The 22145-nt window shown below is 35.8% G+C and overlaps 1 protein-coding gene across 7 annotated transcripts in view; it reads right to left on the minus strand.

Moving 5' to 3' along the window:
- Nucleotides 1-693: 693 nt before the first annotated feature.
- The window catches only part of PIBF1 (progesterone immunomodulatory binding factor 1), a 126789-nt gene continuing 105337 nt past the window's right edge, over nucleotides 694-22145 (minus strand). For 3 of the 7 annotated variants that reach the window (XM_061445277.1, XM_061445276.1, XM_061445283.1), the window contains 2 exons: nucleotides 3617-3796; nucleotides 694-1318 (listed from right to left, as the gene is read on the minus strand). In XM_061445277.1, the coding sequence (XP_061301261.1) occupies nucleotides 1262-1318; nucleotides 3617-3796 (237 nt within the window). In that variant the 3' untranslated portion in view covers nucleotides 694-1261. Of the gene's footprint in view, nucleotides 1319-3616; nucleotides 3797-3817; nucleotides 4303-10235; nucleotides 10909-21381; nucleotides 21464-22145 lie in introns of those variants that run through there. The other 4 variants (XM_061445282.1, XM_061445279.1, XM_061445280.1 and 1 more) reach the window with 4 other exon arrangements.

The following is a 22145-nucleotide window of genomic DNA, read 5'->3' on the forward strand; positions in this document are numbered from 1 at the left end:
CAGTGAACACCAGTTAGTCTAATAAAACATACTACCTCTGCCCATGCACTTGGCCTCCCCCACTCACAGAATGCTAATTTTAAACCCGTGATGTGCATTTTTACCTCACTCTCAGAATTAGAAAAAAGACCCCAATAAAGAAACTGAAGTTTACCTGTAGCAGAGGAAGTATTGCTGTGTGTCAAACTGCTGTATGGAAAATGAAGAAAAGTGTATCTAGGAATCATAAGCTTGATAAGATTAAGCTTTGTATTACACAGGAAATAATTATTGTTCATGTCCAGGTAGGAACAATGAATCAGTTGAAGAGATACTGTCAAGGAAAGAGGAGGCAAGAAAAAGGAGCTTCCTTTTAAATGAAATCTGAGCAATATTTCAGTGTACAGTCACTTAAACAATATCTTCTATATTTATGTTATATATAGAAAGGTACCATATGCAGACAAAAGTGCTTTAAAATATGAGAGACATTTTCTATAGTCTAAATAAATGGTGGAGTGGAATAAATAAGTAGATTGTGTTCTTGGAAGATGTGGCTTATTTTCATACAACTAAATATGCCAAGTTATCCATTTCACTGTTGCATGATAATCACACATCATGGCCTAATTTTATTATTACACTGATGCAACTGTACCAGAGCAAGTGTATCTAGCCAATAAAGAATCAGTGCTGGTAATAAAGATGTATTCATTGCTTCTTTAGAATTTTTAATGCCTGTCTGGTAGAACAAATTATATCAAATAACAAATTATACAAATTAAGGCTGATAAATTATTTTTTTTTTTCACCTGACATGAATTTCCTTCATAGAAAGCAGGATATAGTCTGATGTGAACTCATGTATATGTTTTAAATTTTTATGAGGCAGAATAGTTGCAAGGAATGTGGCACAAAACACAGGGTCCAAGAAAAACAATATAAAAAAGCTGAAATATGCATTAATTTGAACACTCTAAATAACACGTCCTTTAACTGCCTGGATTATAAATGTGTACAATATGCTACTGTTTATTTATCCTTTAAAATTCAAATACATGTTAGTAGAATCATTTCATGTATTATTTCCACGCACTTTATTCATATGACAGATCTAAAAAGTATTTTATGAAGCATAAGACCATTTAACAGGTATAAAAAAAACAGTTTAAACCAAAACAGTTGTTTCCTTTTATGGTAAAAAGGGCATCATTATGGTGAAAATAACTTTCTTCCAAGAAAATATCCCCAAAGGATTATTTTTAGTAATTCTGGAAAAATGTTATGATGATGTTTTCTTCTGCAGTTTCTTGTACCATACAGGTGCCTCTTTATTTGTCTGTAAAATAAAGAAAGTTTCAATTGTGAGACAGTGAAAGTCAGAAGAAAGTCAGAAGTAAAACATGCCATCTACACTAAAGTCTCTTTCCAGTGTAGTTCACAGTGATAAGAGAGTTCTTTGCTTGTAAACAAGATTATGCATTTAAGGTTCTTATTCCTATATATCTGTATTAAAACCTCCTTATTTTTAGCTTATAAAAAGCAGATTATACAGTAGGAAATGATTTGTTTTAAAATATCTATCGAAATGAAAACATACATCAACCGAGCCATAAACAGATTTCATATGAAATAGCATCATCTGACTTTCACAGTTGAGAAGGGGATGGGACTTAAAAAAAGGGATCTTACGTGTGCTGTAACTGACCAACACTTTATGCAGAAATATAGTTCTTAACAATTAAGACTTAAACCCACAAGAATTCAGCAGTTTTATGACAGTGTAGAAAGTATTTTAATCACAGAGAATCATCTGTGAACAACTTTTCTTTGACTCCATAATCCTAAGGGCCCTTGCTACACAGTCAGGATTGCTTGACATTCTTGTGGCAAATTCAGTGTTTGCTCGTATACAGAAATAAAACTAATGAAGTGGATATGGAACAAGTTAACGACTGTTCTGATGTCAGGGATGGGTATAATCTCTTGCGTTAGTGAGTACTGTCTCTTTTGTCTGTTGTCCCTATACTTGTCCTTTTCTAATTCCATTTTATATCTGCTCTCTATTTGTTCTTTCCTTCAAGACTTAAGACTTAATAACCATTCAGTTTAGAAAACAATTTAATTCAGATGGCCTTCTGGTGGGGGGTCTCTCCACATTTTAATCTCCATCTTTCTTTCTTTTTGAAGGTTTCAGTTACAAAAATACATCTTCTGTATTTGTGCAGGCTTTTTAAATTCTAGAAATTGACCTAAATTGCCAGGATTTTCACAGGACTTATAACTTCTTTCTCCATCTAAGAGGAGACCCTGCATGTGCCTGGTTTTGGTTCCCTGCTTCAATGTCTGAAAAGAATTTTTCAAACAGAAATTGGTCAGAATTTCTAAATGTAAAAGCTTCCCCCTCCCCCCCCTTTTTTTTTCTTTTTTTAGATCCCTACTCCATTTCTATATCCCTGTGTAAAACAGGACAGATTAAACACTGAAATGGTGGATCACCTACAGAACCTAACTGCTAGCTTATATTTTGGCTCTGTTTTGGATCACTGAATAGCTCCATGAAAACCAAAATTTGGGGAGTATGATTTAGCACTACTGAAAGGATTGTGCATGAGACAATGCTGGGTTTGCCTGTGTTTAGTCTCGTAACACTATCCAAGCAAATTTTGAACCCCTAAAATCCCGCAAAGCCCTGGCATCACGTCCAAGAGAAGCAACCATTTCCTACATTTTGTATTATAGAAACAGTATCTGATGTGCTGCAATACAAACCTTGTATTGTTTAACACAGTGAATTTAAAGTTTCTGCCAGGGGAAATAAAAAAGTGTAGATGTATATCTGGACCAAAAGAGCACATAATCTATGCTGCAGTGTGGATACAACCAGTCGACCCTGGTAGCCTCAAGAAATGTTAAGAAAGAGACATAATGTGTTTTGTGATTCAACGCTGCAACTTGGCTTTCTTGAATCTATCAGTTCAGACACAGTTATAATGAGAAACTTCTAAACCATTTTCATGAAGCTTTTAAATACTAGGGACACTAAATCTGAAGCAGGCCACTTGAAGTATTTAAAATTAAGCATTTAGATTCTAAAGGAGTAAACCAGCATTTTATAATATCAGTTATGCTCAGTAACAGAAGCAATATTGACACTGGGCATGTATTTTTTTATATATATTTAGATATACACACACACAGTTTAATATACATATATAAATGAATATAAGGATACACAAATACACCTATTATCCCCTTCTCCTCTCTCTATATATACACACACACATATACTCAACTCATACATGATCAGTGTAGATTTAAAATTGTATACATAGTCTGTGAATCCCTTCGGCTTTCAAAATTTTGCTAACCACTCAATATTGTAATATTATAATGGAATTAAAAAAAAGAATCTAGTTTGCTGTGAACTTAAAATGCAGGAAGAAATTCAGAAATACTAAATAGCTAAATAACATCACAATCAGTAATTTATCTCCACAACACTGACTATTCCCATAAAAAGGTGCAAGTGTTCAGCTGAATTAATTATACATCACCTTGAAGTTTGAACCCACATTTTTCTTTTTAAAAAGTGAGGAGAATTATCAAAAAAGCTTATGGCACTTATAGTACTTACAAATAACGTTGGCTTAGGTGTAAATACATTTTCTTCTTCATGTTCTGGCAGCTGTTTTACTGAAGGATTTGGTTTGGTTTTTGCAGTCACACTTTTTACGTCAGTATGAGACTGAGGTAAGTTTTGTTCATAGTGTTTACCATGTAGACTAATTAGAATCTGTTTCATTGTGGCTAGTTCCTATAAAACCACAAAAGAACAATGCTGTTATTCAGTAAAATTACATTTGAACCTATTAAAGATTTATTTGTTAATAATATATTTATATGCACCAAACTAAATGTGTAAGTGGATGAGTAAATCTAAAAAGCATGAACATACACTTGCCATAATTAATAAGAATACTAACTGGACATGAGTAGAAGTAACAAAATAGAAAAGGCACATAGGATTTATACAACTCCAATTTTGTATTGCTTAAAGACTGTAAAAGAAAACATTTGCAGTGTAATAAGGACCCCAGTATCTCTTTTAAATTCAGCTTCCATTTGATTTAAAATAATGCTTTTTTAATTTGTTTTGTCAGGCCAAAGGAGTTTACAAATCTGATTTGAATGACTGTGATAAACCGTACTTTCGAGTGCTAGATCTTGCACAGAGGTCTTATAAATAAATTACTAGAAATATATATGTGCCCTTTTATCCAGATCAGAAAAGGAAAATCAATGAAAAATCCTTAAGTGGACCTATGGCAAAAATGGGATCAGAGTAGAAAAGAAATTCTGTGAAAAATGAAAGTTCCAAAATGGGAAAAGGAAACCAGAAGTATACAAAAATGCAGACTTTTTTGGATGCGCTAACAATTTGCTTTGTAAACAATTTGGATTAATTAAAAAAGTAACCTTTTTTTACTACTTAGCTGAACAAAACAGATTATTCAAAATGTACAGCAGAGAAAGCAAAAAAACCCTAATATTTTGTGACTTTAACTGGACATCTTCTTTTGTCATCTTACATCACCTAGTAGCTAATGGTCTCCCCCCCGCCCCAATGGATGCAATCACTAGAAAACAATTTACTGAATTTAAAGAACTTAGTAGTAGTAGTAATTGTCCTATTATTTAGAAGATTCATTACTGTAGAACTAGAACAGCAAGGTCAGTAGAAAAGCCTTTCAAAGTAAATTTTATGACAATTTTATATATATATCTTTTTTAAACTACTAATGGTTTTGGTTGCTTGCTTTTTATAAATGCTGTTTTCTTCAGTAAGCAATACTGTTAGTGTGTTAGCATTCTATATAATTAACATTCTATCTTATAATTCAGCCAGAACAGGGTGGTAACTCATATTTATAGCTGAATGACAAACATTTGTTATATCTTACCTATTTCTCAACACTTGACAGAAAACTACACCGGTGCACATTCTATTTTCATTGCATTATTAATAATGAGCTAAACCCCCTCTCAGCCTTTTAAAACATTCCTGCCATATACCTTCTCTCTGTCCAGTCCTGCCTTTAATACAAGATGGAAAGTAAAAAGAATCATGTTGTTGCCTTTAAATTGTCCCACACTAACTCGGTTATATGAATGGATGTTATACTACACAGATCAGCTATATCGAGTGTACAAATTGTTCTTGTATCTCAGTCATTTAATATTAAGCATTTGCATAATTCAGCCATGTGTGGTGGCATGTTGAAACAGCATGACTGCAGAGCAGCTGTTTAAAAGGACTGCATAGCTGATGCCAACATGTTTTTCAAAGTTGTAAACTCTGCAAAGATGTTGCCAAAGCGACACATAGACAGAATTTCTTGATGAAAATAACTCAAGCAAGTATACAGTAAATAAATACACCATCACAGGAGATTAAATTGTACATAAACAATGTTTTGACATTAACGAGTGCTGTTCCTATACTTAAACTGTGTTATTCTGTGGACCAAATAGCTGCATGTTTGAACAAGGCAAACCCCCAAAACTGTCATGCAGATTTATTTCAGAAACAGAGTTGAAACCTGTATGTGTAGGGTCAAATTCTCTTGTGTCAGGATCCACTTGGCAGTTTAAGGTCTTCTCTACTTCACAGAATCTGTCCTGTACTTGACAGCCCTGTCTGTTTTCAGACTTGGAATAGGCTCTGGAGAGTCAGCTCTCACACAAGCTTCCCCTGTGACAGGAGAATTCTCTAATGTGAAGCTATGGAAAGGAATGACAGGGAGTGGGGATGACAGATTAGCCCACAACAAATAAACTATTTTGGCATCACAGCTGAATTTATCATGAGAATTTAGCTAAAGTTGCCTTAGTATTTGTTCTAAAATCCTTCCACATTTAGTGAGAAAGACCTTAGCAAGCTTGGCAGAATAGCACAGGAAAACACTGACTCCAATAGAATCACTGGTATGTGTACTGCTGAACAAGAAAAGAAAATTGGCCCAATAAACACATTTGCAAGAGATTTGCTGCTTTCAACCAAGGAAATACTGTAAACAAAGTTCTGTCTTGAACTGCAATAATTTTACCTATCTCTGTAGATTTCTCTGCTCCCGATCACAATCTTAATTCTTAGCTTCACTTTAAAGTTCTAAACGCACGGTCATTAGCACTACCTGCTACTGTTAATGGGCTACCATGATTCAATAATATTTTCCAACCCTAAAAATTGGCAAGTTGGTCTAGAAAGCTAGCAAGAAAAAAGAAGCTCTGGAGGTTATGCTCAGCAGAAACATGTGAATTTGTCCAGGGTCAACAGGAACTTGAGAAAAAAGGGGAGGTAAGTATAGGGTTCAAAACTGATGGGAAGAGTCTCTTGTGTAGAAGGACACGCATTAGTTTCAGCATAAGCTACATAAAGGAAGATGTGAAGAACAACAGATGATCAAAATTTTTATAAATTTCTGCTGTAGCATGGTCTTGTGTTGAGGCAGCGTGATGCAAATTGTTTGCTTACAGTATTCACTTCAGTTACTGAGTGCACTATAGAAACAGTGTTGCTAAAACTCTGCATTTTCCAGTTTCTCTGTTCAGGTGTTTGGTTCTTGCCACGCTGGCTCCTGGATGTCTAAGCAAGCTACGCGTCATTGTGTTGAGGCTTCCAGGTCTGAGGACTTGGCTTTGGAGAGCTGGGCAGCAATCCTTCTTGGGAGGACTATGAGTACTAACACCTCTGAGTGGATTCACCCAGCGCTTCTCTGTGCTGGCTTTACAGCTTTGGTCTCCCTGTCCCATGCTTTGTGAACACAAGCACCCACTCCCTGCTTATACAATATTCTCTGGGGACACGGCAGTGCAGACACATGGAAAACAATGCATTTAACAAGAAAAGGTGGGTTAAAATGAAACAAATTAAAAATGAGAGTATGCAGCTGGCACAAACCCACTGTTTATCGTAGAATGAAAGAACGGTTTGAGTTAGAAGGGACCTTAAAGATCATCCAGTTCCAACCCTGGCCATGGGCAGGGACACCTTCCATTAGACCAGGCTGCTTAAAGCCCCATCCAACCTGGCCTCGAACACTGCTGGGGATGGGGCAGCCACAGCTTCTCTAGACAACCTGTTCCAGTGTTTCACCACTCTCATAGCAAAGAACTTCCTAATGTACAACGAGTGTCACCCATACAAACAAATGTCAGGACTATATTATTAAATACTTTGAAAGTCTGTCCAAAGAAACCTGATGAATTTTTGTTAAGGATGCTAACCTGCTGTGCCTACCTGCACAAATGCCAAAAAACAAAGTAATGAGCTGTATGACACATAAAGTGGGATTTAATTCAAGCTTATAATAACTAAGTTTATGTGACTGAACATAATTATCTACATGAGCTAGAAATCTAATTTTCCATTACAGACAGTGTAGCTTGGCAAGTGGTTAAACTCATTCAGAAGTGGACATCTACTGGTGTGCCGGTTGCATTGTGCTGTTGTAACATCAGCCATATTGAATAGGACGCTTACCTCACCACGGATGCCCCCATTTAGATACATAAATTTAGTTGTCATAAGCTGAATCTATTTCTCACTTCACTCTCCTTATCATTTACTTTTCTCAGCCTTCTACTTCACCTAAACCAACTTTCATCCAGAATAACCAAGGTGCAATCATAGTTCTCCATGCACACATATTTGAAGTATCGAATTGCTGTGTGAAAAAGAACTGCACTTTTAGAACAGGCATTCACACCATAGATCGTGTAAGTCTTCCTAAACATACACAGGCTCATACTTTAGAACAATCTAACATCTTATATTCCACTTACTTATGCATATCATATTAATTCACATTTAGTGAAGATTACTTGAACTATAAAAGAATCATTGAAACTTTTGCACACATAACCAGAAAGCAGCCGGAATTCAAGATAAGTAAATGGGCTGAGAACAATGGGAGTGATGTAGCAGGAGGTGAGGTAAGGTAACATGCACTGCATTGTAAATATTATCAGAAGGATGTACTTGCTTGTTTCCATTTATTTTTGGCACTGTGAGGTATGACCACCTTAGTTAAAAACAGCAAAGGTGTTTTTGTATGCCAGTACACAAACGGAGAAGGAAGCACTTAGGTACAGACAAAGCACAGGTACCAATCCTTTCTGTGATGTTCATTAATTAAAAACTTTCATGTTTTGGGATTTTTATTAGGCTGAATGCTATCAGTGCTGTTTTTGTGGAACTCTTACAGTCTGCAAAAACTGTATGTCATATTAAAATCATCAAGCTTTAAAAGTGTTAAAGGAACCAAGCCAAGTAAGTGTCAATCATATTTAAAAGGTAAAATAGAAAAGACAAAATAGTTAGATGCTATCTGCTCATATTACTCATATTTCAGAAGAATCTGAGATTCTTATGACAATGTTTGATTTCAAGCAAGTAAAAATAATTTATATTTTATTGAAAATTGTTTTTACCTGTTTATTATGGATAATTGAAAGAGAGCCTAGGAAAATGTAAACTGAAGATCAGTTTGGGAATATGAAGGGTAAAATTTCATTCCTTCAGCTAGCAATGTAACTTGAACATGCAGACAAGCAAATACAAAAAGAAGAGATGCAGCAATATAAAATATAAATGTATTTTGAGTTACAAATACAAGGTGATCTGTTAACATTGTTTTTGTTGTCCTTGATACACGCTCAAACATACATGTACCAGAAAAGCATCTTACATTTTCCTGATTAAGTAGTAGAAATATTCAGAATTAGTATAATATTAAATATTATAACAAAATCATAAATAAAAGAAAATGAAAAAGAAGGATATGGAAAATGACTGAGGCATAAAAAGGAATGCCATTTTATCAAGTAAATAATAGATGAAATAGATGAAAAATATCGCCTACATTAAGCACAGCACATATTTATCAAAGTCGTAATTCCGTTTCTTTTCAATGGATTGTCAACAAGTATAAAAATTTTTCTTCTTACTGTCTCTGTCACGGAACTATAATTAAAGCAAGAAAGAATCCTGTCCATGCACTCAAAAGCTTGCAAAGCCACTTAACATTATATATGTGTCTATAAATATAATAAGTAAATTTATATAAGCAATTATAATATATATCTATAAATCTACTCTTCAAGCAGATGCAAAATAACAGTCTCAAGAAAAAAAAAACAACTGGGTTACAGGAATCAGTTACATAAACATCAATTCTAATGTTCTTATGGCAGGGATGTCTTGCACCTTCAAATAATTTCCCTAATACTATAATCTTAAAAAGAAACTTTACACAGATCAAACTGAAAGGCTGGAAATGACCAGTTAAGAAGAGACATATACCGTTCTGGTCTGAAGATAATTCATTCTGATGGTAAATTTAATGGTTTTTTTTTTATATCACTAGAATCATCACAGAAGAAGCCAACGGGTGTCAAGACCATCTGATTTCTTCCTCATGCAGTAAAACCACTTGGTTACTGCACTCAGATAAATACCCTAAAGCAAAAGTGACCCTAACAATAGCATGTATAGTTATCAGAACCTTTATCATGACAAATAGTATTCTACTTTTAGATTTATACACAATTTATGATTGCGAATTTCATCTTGGATTAGAACTCCATTTTGAAGAACAGAACTGAACAAGAAATTTCTGTCCTAGAAAATGTTTTAGATTCTGGCAGAACCACTCAGTTATGATGACTGACAAGTGTTCCCAGAGAAGAAAACAGTATAAATTCCCAGTAAAAGGAAGAAAACACAGAAAAGGCACGAAATACTATGATCTTTAAACAATAAAAGCAATTCTGCTGAAAAAAAAACACCCAGAAAATTCAGCTGAAGGAGGGATAAAAACAGAGGTTTGCCTCCCTCAGAGATGCTGATCAAAACTTAAGGTCTCTTAGAATTTGTGAACCAAGTATTAAGAAGATCATTTTAGATGTGTGTTCCCACCCCCACTCTGTAACTCTTCTGTACTGTTAGAGTAAAGCATGTATGTTCAGGACCTCATTGGGAATGCTTGTATTCCTGACTTTAACTGCCATATGGTCCCCATGTGGTTAAATTATAACTCAAAATAAAAATATGTATTCAGTTTAGAGAAACTTGAGAGATTACAGCACTGTTTTTAGGACCAAGAACAGTTGATTGTACAGGTCCCCTTGCATAGAGGGGACCGGGCGAAAAATGGCTTCATGAGAGACCTAGTGCACCTCAAGTCCGGAGACTGGAATCTTCTTTATGTGAAAGTCAAATATAGTAGGATAGAGTTTAGCAGTCTAGTGACTATTCTGGCTACATTACCTTCTGAAATAACAGCAGCAATAAAAACAATAGCTATAATAGAACATGCAAGTGAGGGAAGTGAGGGAAGACAGCAGTACTGGGATGAAAAACATGTTCATACCAAGTCAATGCCATCTGTCTTCACATGCACATATCCTCCCATTTAGGCAGCTATTGTAGTCTTCAAACAACAAGTCAGCACAGGGAAAAGCATAGTTCAGAAAAAGAGGTTACGGGTATGCTAAAGAACACAGATTTGAGAAACCTAAACTAGCATTTGTGAATGCTATATCCATTTGGTAGTGTTTTGTAAAGAGTGCATTTCAGAAATGATTTCTCAGTCTCTCAAGAATTAAAAGTTTGTGTTCAATATCCTCCAATTCTTGGAAGTATTCAGAGGAAAAAAATTAATTTTATACTTCCCATAATTACTTCTTGAGAGAAAGTGATCCCTTTCTGGAAAAGGGTTGGTTCAGAAGAAACTGTCTTCAGAGTGGTCTGTCTCAGAGTGTTCAGTAAAGTCAAGCTTGATGGACACATAAGATGATGTATTGTTCCTATTAAGTCTGTGCATTTTCTTACTTGGATCCCTCTTAGACTCTTGCTGTGATTTTCTGTGAAAGTAAAGGTGTGTTAAAAATGAAGTTGTACCATTTCATAGCTGATCCTAAGATGGAGAGGCATCTTTGTGAGAACTCTTGCATGTCAATTATGTGACTGGCTATCTCCAGTAATATTTAAACCTAGGCAGAGTAGCTTGTCTGATTCCTCTATATAGCTGTTAGAATTTCACAGGTTACACTTATTTTGCCCATTTCAAACAAGGGTATGGTAAATCTTATGCAAAGCGTTCGACACTGTCCCACACGACATCCTTGTCTCTAAATTGGAGAGACATCAATTCAATGGATGGACCACTCGGTGGATAAAGAACTGGCTGGATGGCCGCACGCAAAGAGTTGTGGGCAATGGCTCAATGTCCGGCTGGAGACCAGTAACGAGTGGTGTCCCTCAGGGATCGGTGTTGGGACCGGTCTTGTTCAACATCTTTGCCGCTGACATGGACAGTGGGATTGAGTGCACCCTCAGCAAGTTTGCCGATGACACCAAGCTGTGTGGTTCGGTTGATACCCTGGAGGGAAGGAATGCCATCCAAAGGGACCTTGACACGATTGTGAGGTGGGCTGATGCCAACCTCATGAAGTTGAAACCATGCCAAGTGCAAGGTCCTACACCTGGGTTGGAGCAATCCCGGGCACAGCTACAGGCTGGCCAGAGAAGAGATTCAGAGCAGCCCTGTGGAGAAGGACTTGGGGGTGTTGGTTGATGAGAAAATGAACACGAGCTGGCTTCAGTGTGTGTGCTCACAGCCCAGAAAGCCAACCATATCCTGGGCTGCATCAAAAGGAGCGTGACCAGCAGGTCGAAGGAGGTGATCCTGCCCCTCTACTCTGCTCTCCTGAGACCTCACCTGGAGTATTGTGTGCAGTTCTGGTGTCCTCAACATAAAAAGGACACGGAACTGTTGGAACAAGTCCAGAGAAGGGCCACGAGGATGATCAGGGGACTGGAGCACCTCCCGTATGAAGACAGGCTGAGAAAGTTGGGGCTGTTCAGCCTGGAGAAGAGAAGGCTGCGTGGAGACCTCATAGCAGCCTTCCAGTATCTGAAGGGGGCCTATAGGGATGCTGGGGAGGGACTCTTCATTAGAGACTGTAGTGACAGGACAAGGGGTAACGGTTAAAACTTAAACAGGGGAAGTTTAGATTGGATATAAGGAGGAAATTCTTTCCTGTTAGGGTGGTGAGGCACTGGAATGGGTTTGCCCAGGGAGGTTGTGAATGCACCATCCCTGGCAGTGTTCAAGACCAGGTTGGATGAGGCCTTGGGTGATATGATTTAGCATAAGGTGTCCCTGCCCACGGCAGGGGGGTTGGAACTAGATGATCTTAAGGTCCTTTCCAACCCTAACTTTTCTATGATTCTATGAAATCATACCTTAATAGTGCCTATTTTTCTTTCCTGACTATAAATCCTTGGTTGATTTTCAGATGTAGATGTCTAAACTACAGAGAATTTTTTTAGTACTCTTCTTTATGGGTTTTATTTCTGCCAAACAGCTAGGGACACACTGCAGAAAGGCTATAGCCTATAACCTGGACTGAACTGTCTCCCTTTTTTGGCTGAAAGTGGCAAAAAGACCAACACTATTAGTACAGAATAAACAACACTGGACATTAACATTAATGATGATAAAGTGTGAAATAGTAGAAAGGCACTATAGAAGCTCCATTTTGATGTGACAGCAAAATGAAGCAAGTGGTAAGTTGGTCCATTCCACTACTTATAACTGCAGATGGACAGGATGCAATGGCATAAATGGTGCAAATTCAGCTCCAACAGTGGAATGCTTTGGGCTTGTGGCTATCAGTAGAACCTACATGTGTAACAGAGCTCAAAGAAGATTTTAACAACTTATGCCATTATGAAAACATCACAAGTCATGGTTTAATCCCTCACATAAGGCAGAGTGTATCTGACATAGCCGCATCCTCAGTTGCAGCTATACTGGAAATATGAGAAGTCAGCAATAATTCTGGTGTGAGATTTGCACATATGGTCATTGCAGGCACATGGATACACACTGTAAAGCTGGAAACTGGAAGACAGCATGAAATGTCCTGATCAAACGAACCTGGTAACTGGGTGATGGAAAGATGTCAGACCATATGCAGGATGTTTGTAGTTTCTCTGTACTACACCTAATTCAGGAGTTCTCTATATCCCAGTGCATATAAAAGCTTAAAATGAACTGACAGATCTGTGACTATATGGATCTATGCGCTGCTTTCAGTTTTACAAGGTGAATGTATTAGAACTGTGGCAACAACAGAATGGCCCAGTCAGAGCAGCAAACAGCTTCTGTCTTTTTAGATACATAAAAATCTATTTCACTCTATTTCAGTTGTATCTTAAATTTGCTCTTAACTGTTAAATTTTTCTAAGTTCCTGGGAAGAAACAATTTGTCTCATAATTCAGAACATGCATGTCAAATTCTGGAAGGTTTTTTTTTTTTTTTCTGTTTGCATTGAAGATCAGAACTATATTTGCAATTATAACTAGGACTAAATCCCCCAATATTTTTTTAATCTGAGCCACTGTGACATTCATTTACTCAAATTTAAGTTTAATAAAAAGTATGATCTCTTGAGTAAATTCTACTTACAGGAAACAGATGCTAATAATGAAATTATGTCAAAACAGCATTACTCAGACAAATTATTATGTAGAAGTTCCTGTATTTTCTGAGAAAGTAACATTTAAGTTTGATTCTCCATGGCTTTGGTATTTCTTATGGAGTATTTAAATTCACTTTTCACTTGGTAATATTCAAATGCTACCATAAATTCAACAAAAGTAAAATTTTTACACAGCTGGATAAGCAGGAAAGTATTCACGGTCAATACAGGAAAAATGAACGTAACAGAAGACTGGTTAAATGTTCAGAAAATCTGAAGAATTTCAGATTGTCCAACAGCCAACAACTTCTTGTTTATATGTTTATTACCTTAACTGATGCTGGCTCTCACAAAAACATATAAAATATACATGCCAGTTCCATCTCATAATCATAAATAAGTTGCATTTTGCCCTTGAAATTTTCCATTTTTGAGAGCAATAATGTGTTTATATTTGACATATTAAATGACATTACTAAACCCTGTTTTACTATCATGGTCCATAAGATTAAAAAAAACACACCGAAAAGCAAGCCCAAACCCCAAAAAACCTTGCTAAGTAGACATCACTATTTAGTATACAACTGTTTAATGTATACCACTGCGAATGGAAAGATAATTGTTTAAAGAATATATATGAAAACCAGTAAGGCATTCTGAATAATACAGCTCCAAGAAAAGAATGAATGTGCCTAGCTGTCAAGTCCTTCCTCTTCTTAAATTCATTACTATTTGGAATTCAAGTTTTATTAAAGCTTGACAGCAAAAAATAGATAACAAAAATGAGAAATACTGCTTAGAAGCATATTTTTCCTTGTAAAAAATGAGCCAGAAACTTCTCTACACTCATTTAGCAATGTAAATGTCACTTTGTTTCTCCCAGCTTTAAGCTGAGAATAGCTCCAGGGCTTACTTGTGATGCAGAAATGTCCCTGTAATCTACTTAGAAAACATGCAGAACATTAATAGAAACTAGAATCTTGGAACATAAACGTAGCATAAGAAAAATGATAATTACTCTGTGGCTTAACATTTAAAAAGAGAGCTAAGCTTTGTACATCAGCATTTTTTTTTATATATATAAAACAAGTTGCAGCACATAGATGAGCAGGAAGTCATTCACTTTAGAAACACAAATAGTTTTGACTTTATCGTGTACAATCTTTTACACAGAAAAGAGGCAGAGCTAGAGCCTGTTTGAAGGCATGTGTTACCAATCACTTCTTTTCAGTCGTGTCTTCCCAACCCCTGCAGATACCCCTTCCTTCCCCTCTCTCCCAACAAAGCAGTGTTCTCCTTTTATCCACTAAGCTTCCATCCCTGATTAAACACGTACTGCCCTCCCACTTATGACTCCAAAGCTTTTTATGAGCCTCTGAACTTCTCTCTACCTCTGTTTTTTGCAGACGGCAGCTGTTGCTACTCTACAGGTTCCTAAATCCAACACACTGGCTTTCTGTCCTAGGTTACTTCTCGTCAGTCTTCTTCAGCATAACTTAATTACAGCTACTTCAAATACTTTATGTCATACTTTAAAGTATGACTAATAATGAAACATGAAAACTCATCTGGAATCCTCAAGGTCATTGCTGAGAAGGAATGAAACCCTAGGCATAGAGAATATGGCAGAGAGGGGCATTCACCAAGGGGAATACAAAAGAAAGATAAACATGAGAATATAGGAATAACTGGTGCAAGCACAGATACTTCAGGAGACCTTGCTTCTCCTCAGAAAAGAAGAATAAATGCATTTTTCTTTTCTTTCATTTTTGTGGGCCAGATAATGGGTAGCTGTTGAGAAGTATCAGGTATTTGTGTAGGAACGTATGTGCCAGCACAGAGACTGCTATATTCTCAGACACTGGAAACAGAAAAATTTTGGAACAAGGTCACAGAATTGCAAATGCTTCTGATAATTCACATGGCCATGTTTAAAGTCCAACATCCATCAAGATTTATATAATCCTCAGGAACCTTAGCCTGATCATTTATAGAAGCTCTCTGAAAAATTCTTATAGCCATTAACAAACTATGCATATCCTAATAGAACTAATTAGTAGCTGTTCCTCCTGCTCAGTTACATTGACTCTCTTTAATCTTACATACACTTAGAAAATACATTTGGCAACCATTTCTCAAAAACAAAAAAAGAAGTCAGATTTCTACATTTGAAAGATGATGAAGTAACAATTTTCTGTTCTTAACATCACTTTTCTGTCTCATTTGTTCTTTTTCTCTGTTCTTACTTATTACGAAATAATGCTGCCTTATGTTTATCTCCTTTCCCTGCTTCCTATTAGATCATCCATTTTCTTGGACAAAATAAACTACACTTCTAATCTCATTCACATAAGAGCTCCAGCCTGCTGTGAATTTTCTTCTCTCTTCCCAGAAAATATAATATAAAAAATATATTAATGATACAGTTAAAAAAATCATTAGACTTAATTTTATTTAAGAAACTCAGTACTTTGGAAAGTACCCTTTTTCAAGAGACATGGATGAAAAAATTAATGTAAATATAAATTCTCAGAATGATGCAAGGTGAAAACATAATTTGTGAAACTACTTCCAAATTACATTGAGATCATATATAAAAAGATGACTTAGAGAAAAGGGTTAATTTGTGTCTAGTTAGGAAAAATGAACACTAAGGAGATTTTCTTTTGGGGCATTTTAACTGAAACATGTAAGGACAAAAGGATGGCTGTGATTAAGATACTGCATTAGGACACATGAACTCTTAATCTCTGCCACAAACTCTTGTGAGTTTTGGGCAAACCACCATTTCTTTCATTGTGATTGTTGCTTCTGCAAAACAGGAGTAATGACACTTTTCTGCTTGAAGTTGTGAGGATAATATTTGTGAGGTATTCGGTTACAGTGGTGAAGGCCAGAGAAATATTCAGTTACTAAACAGGATTATTTTGACATATTGTTAAGAAACCATGAAAACCTGGAAGGGGGAAGAGATATGTGGTAGTAAAAGAAAAACATTACATTTGCTCATAAATTGCGAATTATACATTAGATTTGGAAAGCTTCTTGCCAATTGAAAAATGAGTTCAACATAATAGCCACTTAGGCAAATAGCATTTTAATATTAACCTGCTAGACTGTTTTCTGCATGAACAGCTTATTAAGAGGTTTGTTTTAAAAAGAACAGGTGCTTGCAATGGCTAACCTAAATGAATTTTAACCTCACCTAGTTGAAGATTCATACCAGTTCAGGTACACATTTAGACAGATTTAGCGCTCACTTCGAGTGACACAACAGCTTACTGACATAAGCTAACTGGTTTTAAGTAAATAGCAACCAAACCCCATGTGTCTGTAGCAATTTAACTGATTGATATCAAATAGGTTTATTTAAACTACTACTACATGTTTTTGACTTTGTCCCATAGCAGATAGCCAGAGCCTGGTTTCTGGTTGCTAGCTTCACTTGAAGAGCTCTGGCACAGTAACACGTGAATGTGTCAATAAGGCAGGTGACCAGTTCAGCAAGTTTGCATTCTATCACTTGTATGCAGAGCTGCTAATCTACCACAAGTGCACAGATGTGCAAAGGAGATAAAATATCAGCACATTTTCATATCATTTTAACTAGTATAATATTCACGTGCTGATAACTGATCATGTCTGCATAAACAATTATGTTACAGGAAACTAATGAGTATCATAAACAGCTTTAAGTTGCACTGTTTACATCAAATTTTAGCCTTTTATTTCTTACTACAGTAGTTTCACAATAGTAGTTTTAGTTTCATGGATTAAAGATTATTGTAATTGCCAGGCTGCACTGCACACAAGTGATTTCAAGGAGTTTAAAAAAAAGGTAGTGTAAATTAACTTGCATATATTCATATAAACTGAAACTGATCTTAGCATTTAGAGGAATACCTATTTAAAGCCTTCTATTGATGTCTCTTATACCACTGTCTCATTTTTGTTTCTTTTCAAGCCTCCTAAAATATTTCTATTTAAAACATAAGAAGAATGTCCCCATTTGTTATACTTGCTGTTCCCCCCCAAGAACAATGGATTATCCACGTTAAAAACATAAACAACAGTTTATTAATTTTCAAGATTTTAGAAGCCACTTTCTATACTCTGCACTTCGATTTGGAAAAGTTAAAATAAATAGATTTAATTGTGCATATTATTGGTTTTCTTCCTATGATACATCTGCATCCTAAATACCAAAGAAGTAGTATAATGCCATACATCAAAGCATAGGAAATTTAAAACCTCTTAAATGTAACCTCAGAAAATGATTACTAAAACTTCTTGCCAAACATCTGAGTGCTGACAGGCTGCCCTTCCAGGTTTTCATCTGAAGTCTGCAAGCCAATGGATAAAGTCTAAAATTGCACTTATGTTCCAAAATACTAACAACTGCATCAAGTATGAAAGGCAATGGAAGTGCCAAGATCACAGAGCCCACAGTAAATCTTCCTTTAAGTGAAGGGCTGACTGTTGGAAGAGGAGAAAAATCCTCAAATGACATAAAAGGAAACATGAATCAAGAATTTCAGCTAAAAAGATTTAGCAGATTCATCCCACTTAACTTTACCACTTAGGAGAACTGCACTTTGGTGTCTTTAACTTATAGATTCCGATTATATCCACAAAAGGATAAAGTCTGGATGTAGATAAAAGATGGCACAGAAGTTTGGTGTGCTATACTCAAGAATTCTGGACACAAAATGCCCTCTTTTTCACAAGAAATACTGACATATAAATATTTTTACTTGCTCTTTTCCTTGCTGGACCCTTTCCAAAGGTGATTCAAACTGCTAACATAACTGACAACAATTCACCTTTGTGGGTTTCTTTTCTTTTTGGTCAGGTTTCTGTCTAGTGATCTGAATGGTCCCAGTGCAGCATCAGAGATGTGCCAGAGCCGGTGCAAGAGGAGGAAAGAGAAGGAGAATCAGGAGCAAAGAGGTAAGTGTTAATAGGTTAATAGGTATTGCGTCAACGCAGGCACAATATATAAAGGAACATTATTCTTACTTGTGCTCCCCTGATTACATGAAGCACAAGGGCGACAAGGGTCCACATTTTGGGGAAAGTGCTGAAGTTAAGAGTGGGAAGAATGAAGGCTACAGGTCCTTTCCTTTTTTTTTGCTGTGGTTTGGTTACCCACAGTTAAAAGACAGAGGGTCAAAAGTGCAAAGTCCAGCTGATTAAAAAGAGAACACAGACTCAAACAACAATTAAAAAAAAAAATCTGGATTTGAAATAGCCATTTTTTTTTTAAAAAAAAAGAACACTGTTTACTAGAAGGTTACTAACGGGAGCCCCCATTGTTCCTCCAAACAATGTTTTATGCTCTTCTAATGGAGCTGGAAAAACAATTAAAACTCCTATTGGTTATCTTGACAAAACATATAAAATTTCTTAGTCTGAAACCAGATGAAAAATTTGGCTGTACTAGCTGTACTTGTTATCATGTGTTAAGGCCTTTACAAATGGCATCACAACACTGTGTACCCCAGTTCCTTCTGACAGCTCAGAGAGCAGCAGCACTATGAGGGCTTTAGTATGAACCCCTAAGAACATAATCCCATCATGATCCTGGATACTGATCATTCACGATAATGCCATTGAACTCCCTCTAAAATTGTGAAGTTTGCATTTATCCATATTATGATTAGAAATTTTGTTGTACCAGCCAATTCTCAGTGACCTAACTGAAATGCTATATTAAAAAGTTTCTCATATTCATTTACTAATTCAGAAAAAAAAAAGGCAATAGCAGGCCAAGAAACAGTTAGGAATTTGGGCCAAGCATATAGCCTAAGGAAACTAAGAAAAGCTTCAGTTTTTCTCCTTCATGAATGGACCCAACCTTTTAAGGATGTGTATAGTCAGATGGCCAATTTTCACTGTAGTTTCCCACAGCAAAATATAATCACCATCATCAAATTAGCTGTCTTCATAATTTGAAATAATGAACTACTTTATTATGTGAATAGCTAGTGTCATTTTTTCCTGTACTAAAAGAGCTTACGCAAGAGCCCTGTATAAATTCTTCCAAGATTCAGACTTTAAATATTAAACTTTTTTCTACCAAAATTAAAATATGTGGAAAACGGAGTAAGATTAAGCATGAATGCAAGTTCTTTATTTAGAAAGTATATAAAATGCTGTAATTACCTCCAAAGCAAGCATTATGAATCCAGCTGATATCACAAGGAGATAAAAATGAAAAAACCCTACCTCTCAAACTCTAAATTTCATTAAAAAGAGTTAATACAGTCTGAGACCACACAGGCTGGAATACCTTAAGTCAAAACTGTATATTTATTTAAACATGTCAGTTTAATACAGCACTAACTTTGTTTTGGAATTTTGCTTGTACTTTTAACATACCTAAACTTGATTTTATATTAACTATGGATATCTTGGACTTATCTATTCAAGAATCCCAATGTTTTTACTTGCAAACATGAGAGTAACAAGGTAATTTCTAAGATATGACAGTTCAGTATGTGCAATGACTAAACAAGACTGATTGTAATCAATGATAGCATGTACAGAACACATAAACCCATAATTCGTATTTCTCAAATTGCATAAATCTGTATTTAGAGACTGCATGTTACTTTTACTTAAAAGCACATACCTTGTCTAAATGAAGTTAAGTCTATGATTAGAAAATTTGGAATTTTTTTTTTCCTATTAGCAGGGATAGTTATTGGGAAGTGGTGATGTTACCGCATATTTAACCTTTTCCTTAAGATGGAAAAAAAAAATTAGTTGAAGCCTACCTCACTGTAAACTAAGTTGTCCTATTGTGTACAAATATTTCAATATATGAAGTAATTGCCTTTTCCAGAAATCCATAAACTGTAAAACTCTGCATTAAAAGTAAAAAGTAAAAGGCTGCATTAGGAACAAACAGAAGTGACAAATCTAAACCACATACACAAGCCACCTATTTTTGCACATTTTTATAAACCAACTTTAGCTAATTTTTGTGTTCCTTAGAGTTTTTTTGTGCATTGTACAAGCATTTCATAATTTTCTTCCCCCAAACAGACAACTTTAAATATTTCTTTTTCAGTATTTATATCATTTTCTGCATAGTAAACTTTAAAAACTGTCATCACTGTTACACAGGTAAACAACATGACTAATATGGCCTATTTTTCATAGATCTAAAAAGAATTTTGACAAAACAGTAGTAATTTTGGAAAAAAATTTGCTCAATTTCTTAACATCCAGGCTATGAGGAACATTCAAGATGTAGACTGGTTTAGACTTCATGATTTGTTTTCTTTTATATAAAGCCTGCCTCACTCAGCCTTGCTTGAGTTACTTGCCAGAGTCTGAAAATTTTAAGTGGTCAAATGACACAACATGGGTATAGGCATTGGAAATAAGAGCTATCGAATGGTTACTTCTGATCCATCCACAGATGATCCTGCCAGGTCAATGACACCTGCAGGTTGGGGAAGCACGTTCAATTACTCTTTTCTGTATTTTAATTTCTATGCATGGAGCTTCACAAGCACTAATATTCAGAGAGTTAAATGCAAAAAACTATTCTAGAAGGAAACTGCATCAGACAAACATCCAGTGCAATTCAGCACTGAAAGTAAACAACTGAAGATCATTATTTCTTTTTACTTTTAAGGTGATCGTTTCACATTTGAGATCTGCACTAACACAACATAATTAATACAGTTTTACTTAAGGCTTCCTTAGACTCAGCTGTCAATGAAATTGTTTTGGTTTGGTTCTAGGAAAAAACAGCTTTGTAACTGGTTAGCAGACACGAACTGGTTTGGACCATTACGTGAGTTTTGATTTTCTGATCTAAGAAAAGAATTTGGGGGAATAGCAAGGAAAGCAGATGGAGAACAATTCTGAAGGCAGAGTGAAAGGACTTCAAGAGGTGCATGGACAGTCAGTTTTCTATGGAAATATTGGCATTGAGTGATAATGCAATCTCTGAAAGGATATTTTAGGGGAGTTGTAGAATCTCCTTCTACAGTTCTTCTCTCTTCCCAGTCAGAAAACTGGAAGGACATATTCAGAGAACCATTGATATGACACTATGATGATCTTTCCGAATACGTAACTGGCTATTTAGGTCCCATCACCACCAATATATAACTTGTGCTGTTTTCCCTCACATTCATAGATTTTGATTCATTAATGTTGTATCTTCTCTGCAAATCCTTGTCAAATCATTTAGCAGCTCTAGGAGACCATTTAAGAACTTCTCATGGTAAGCTTTTGGATTTGTATCTTCAGTATTCTACAGCTTCAGCAACTTTCCATATTACCATTCACCTTTTTTCAGATCATTTGCATATGGGACTCCTTCAGTAAACTTTATTTATTTCTATCCTTTGCTCCAGACATTTAATCTACAGAAAGATTTTCTCTCATACTCTATGACATGTTAGTCTCTTAAGATTGCTTAGAGAGAAATCTGGACAAAATCCTTTTAGGAATCCCCATATGGAGCATTTATGTCTAAATGGCAAGATTTTGCATACTTTCAGGATTGAGAGTGCATTCTGGTAGCATCTCGATTCCTTGCTTGGATGAAACACATACAAGTACATACAGAAGTACCCTGACTTTTGTC

Source organism: Pezoporus flaviventris, unplaced genomic scaffold (genome assembly GCF_033815535.1).
Source record: "Pezoporus flaviventris isolate CSIRO_AGI_PZ_B2104156 unplaced genomic scaffold, CSIRO_AGI_Pfla_v1 ptg000003l, whole genome shotgun sequence".
Taxonomy (NCBI): domain Eukaryota; kingdom Metazoa; phylum Chordata; class Aves; order Psittaciformes; family Psittacidae; genus Pezoporus; species Pezoporus flaviventris.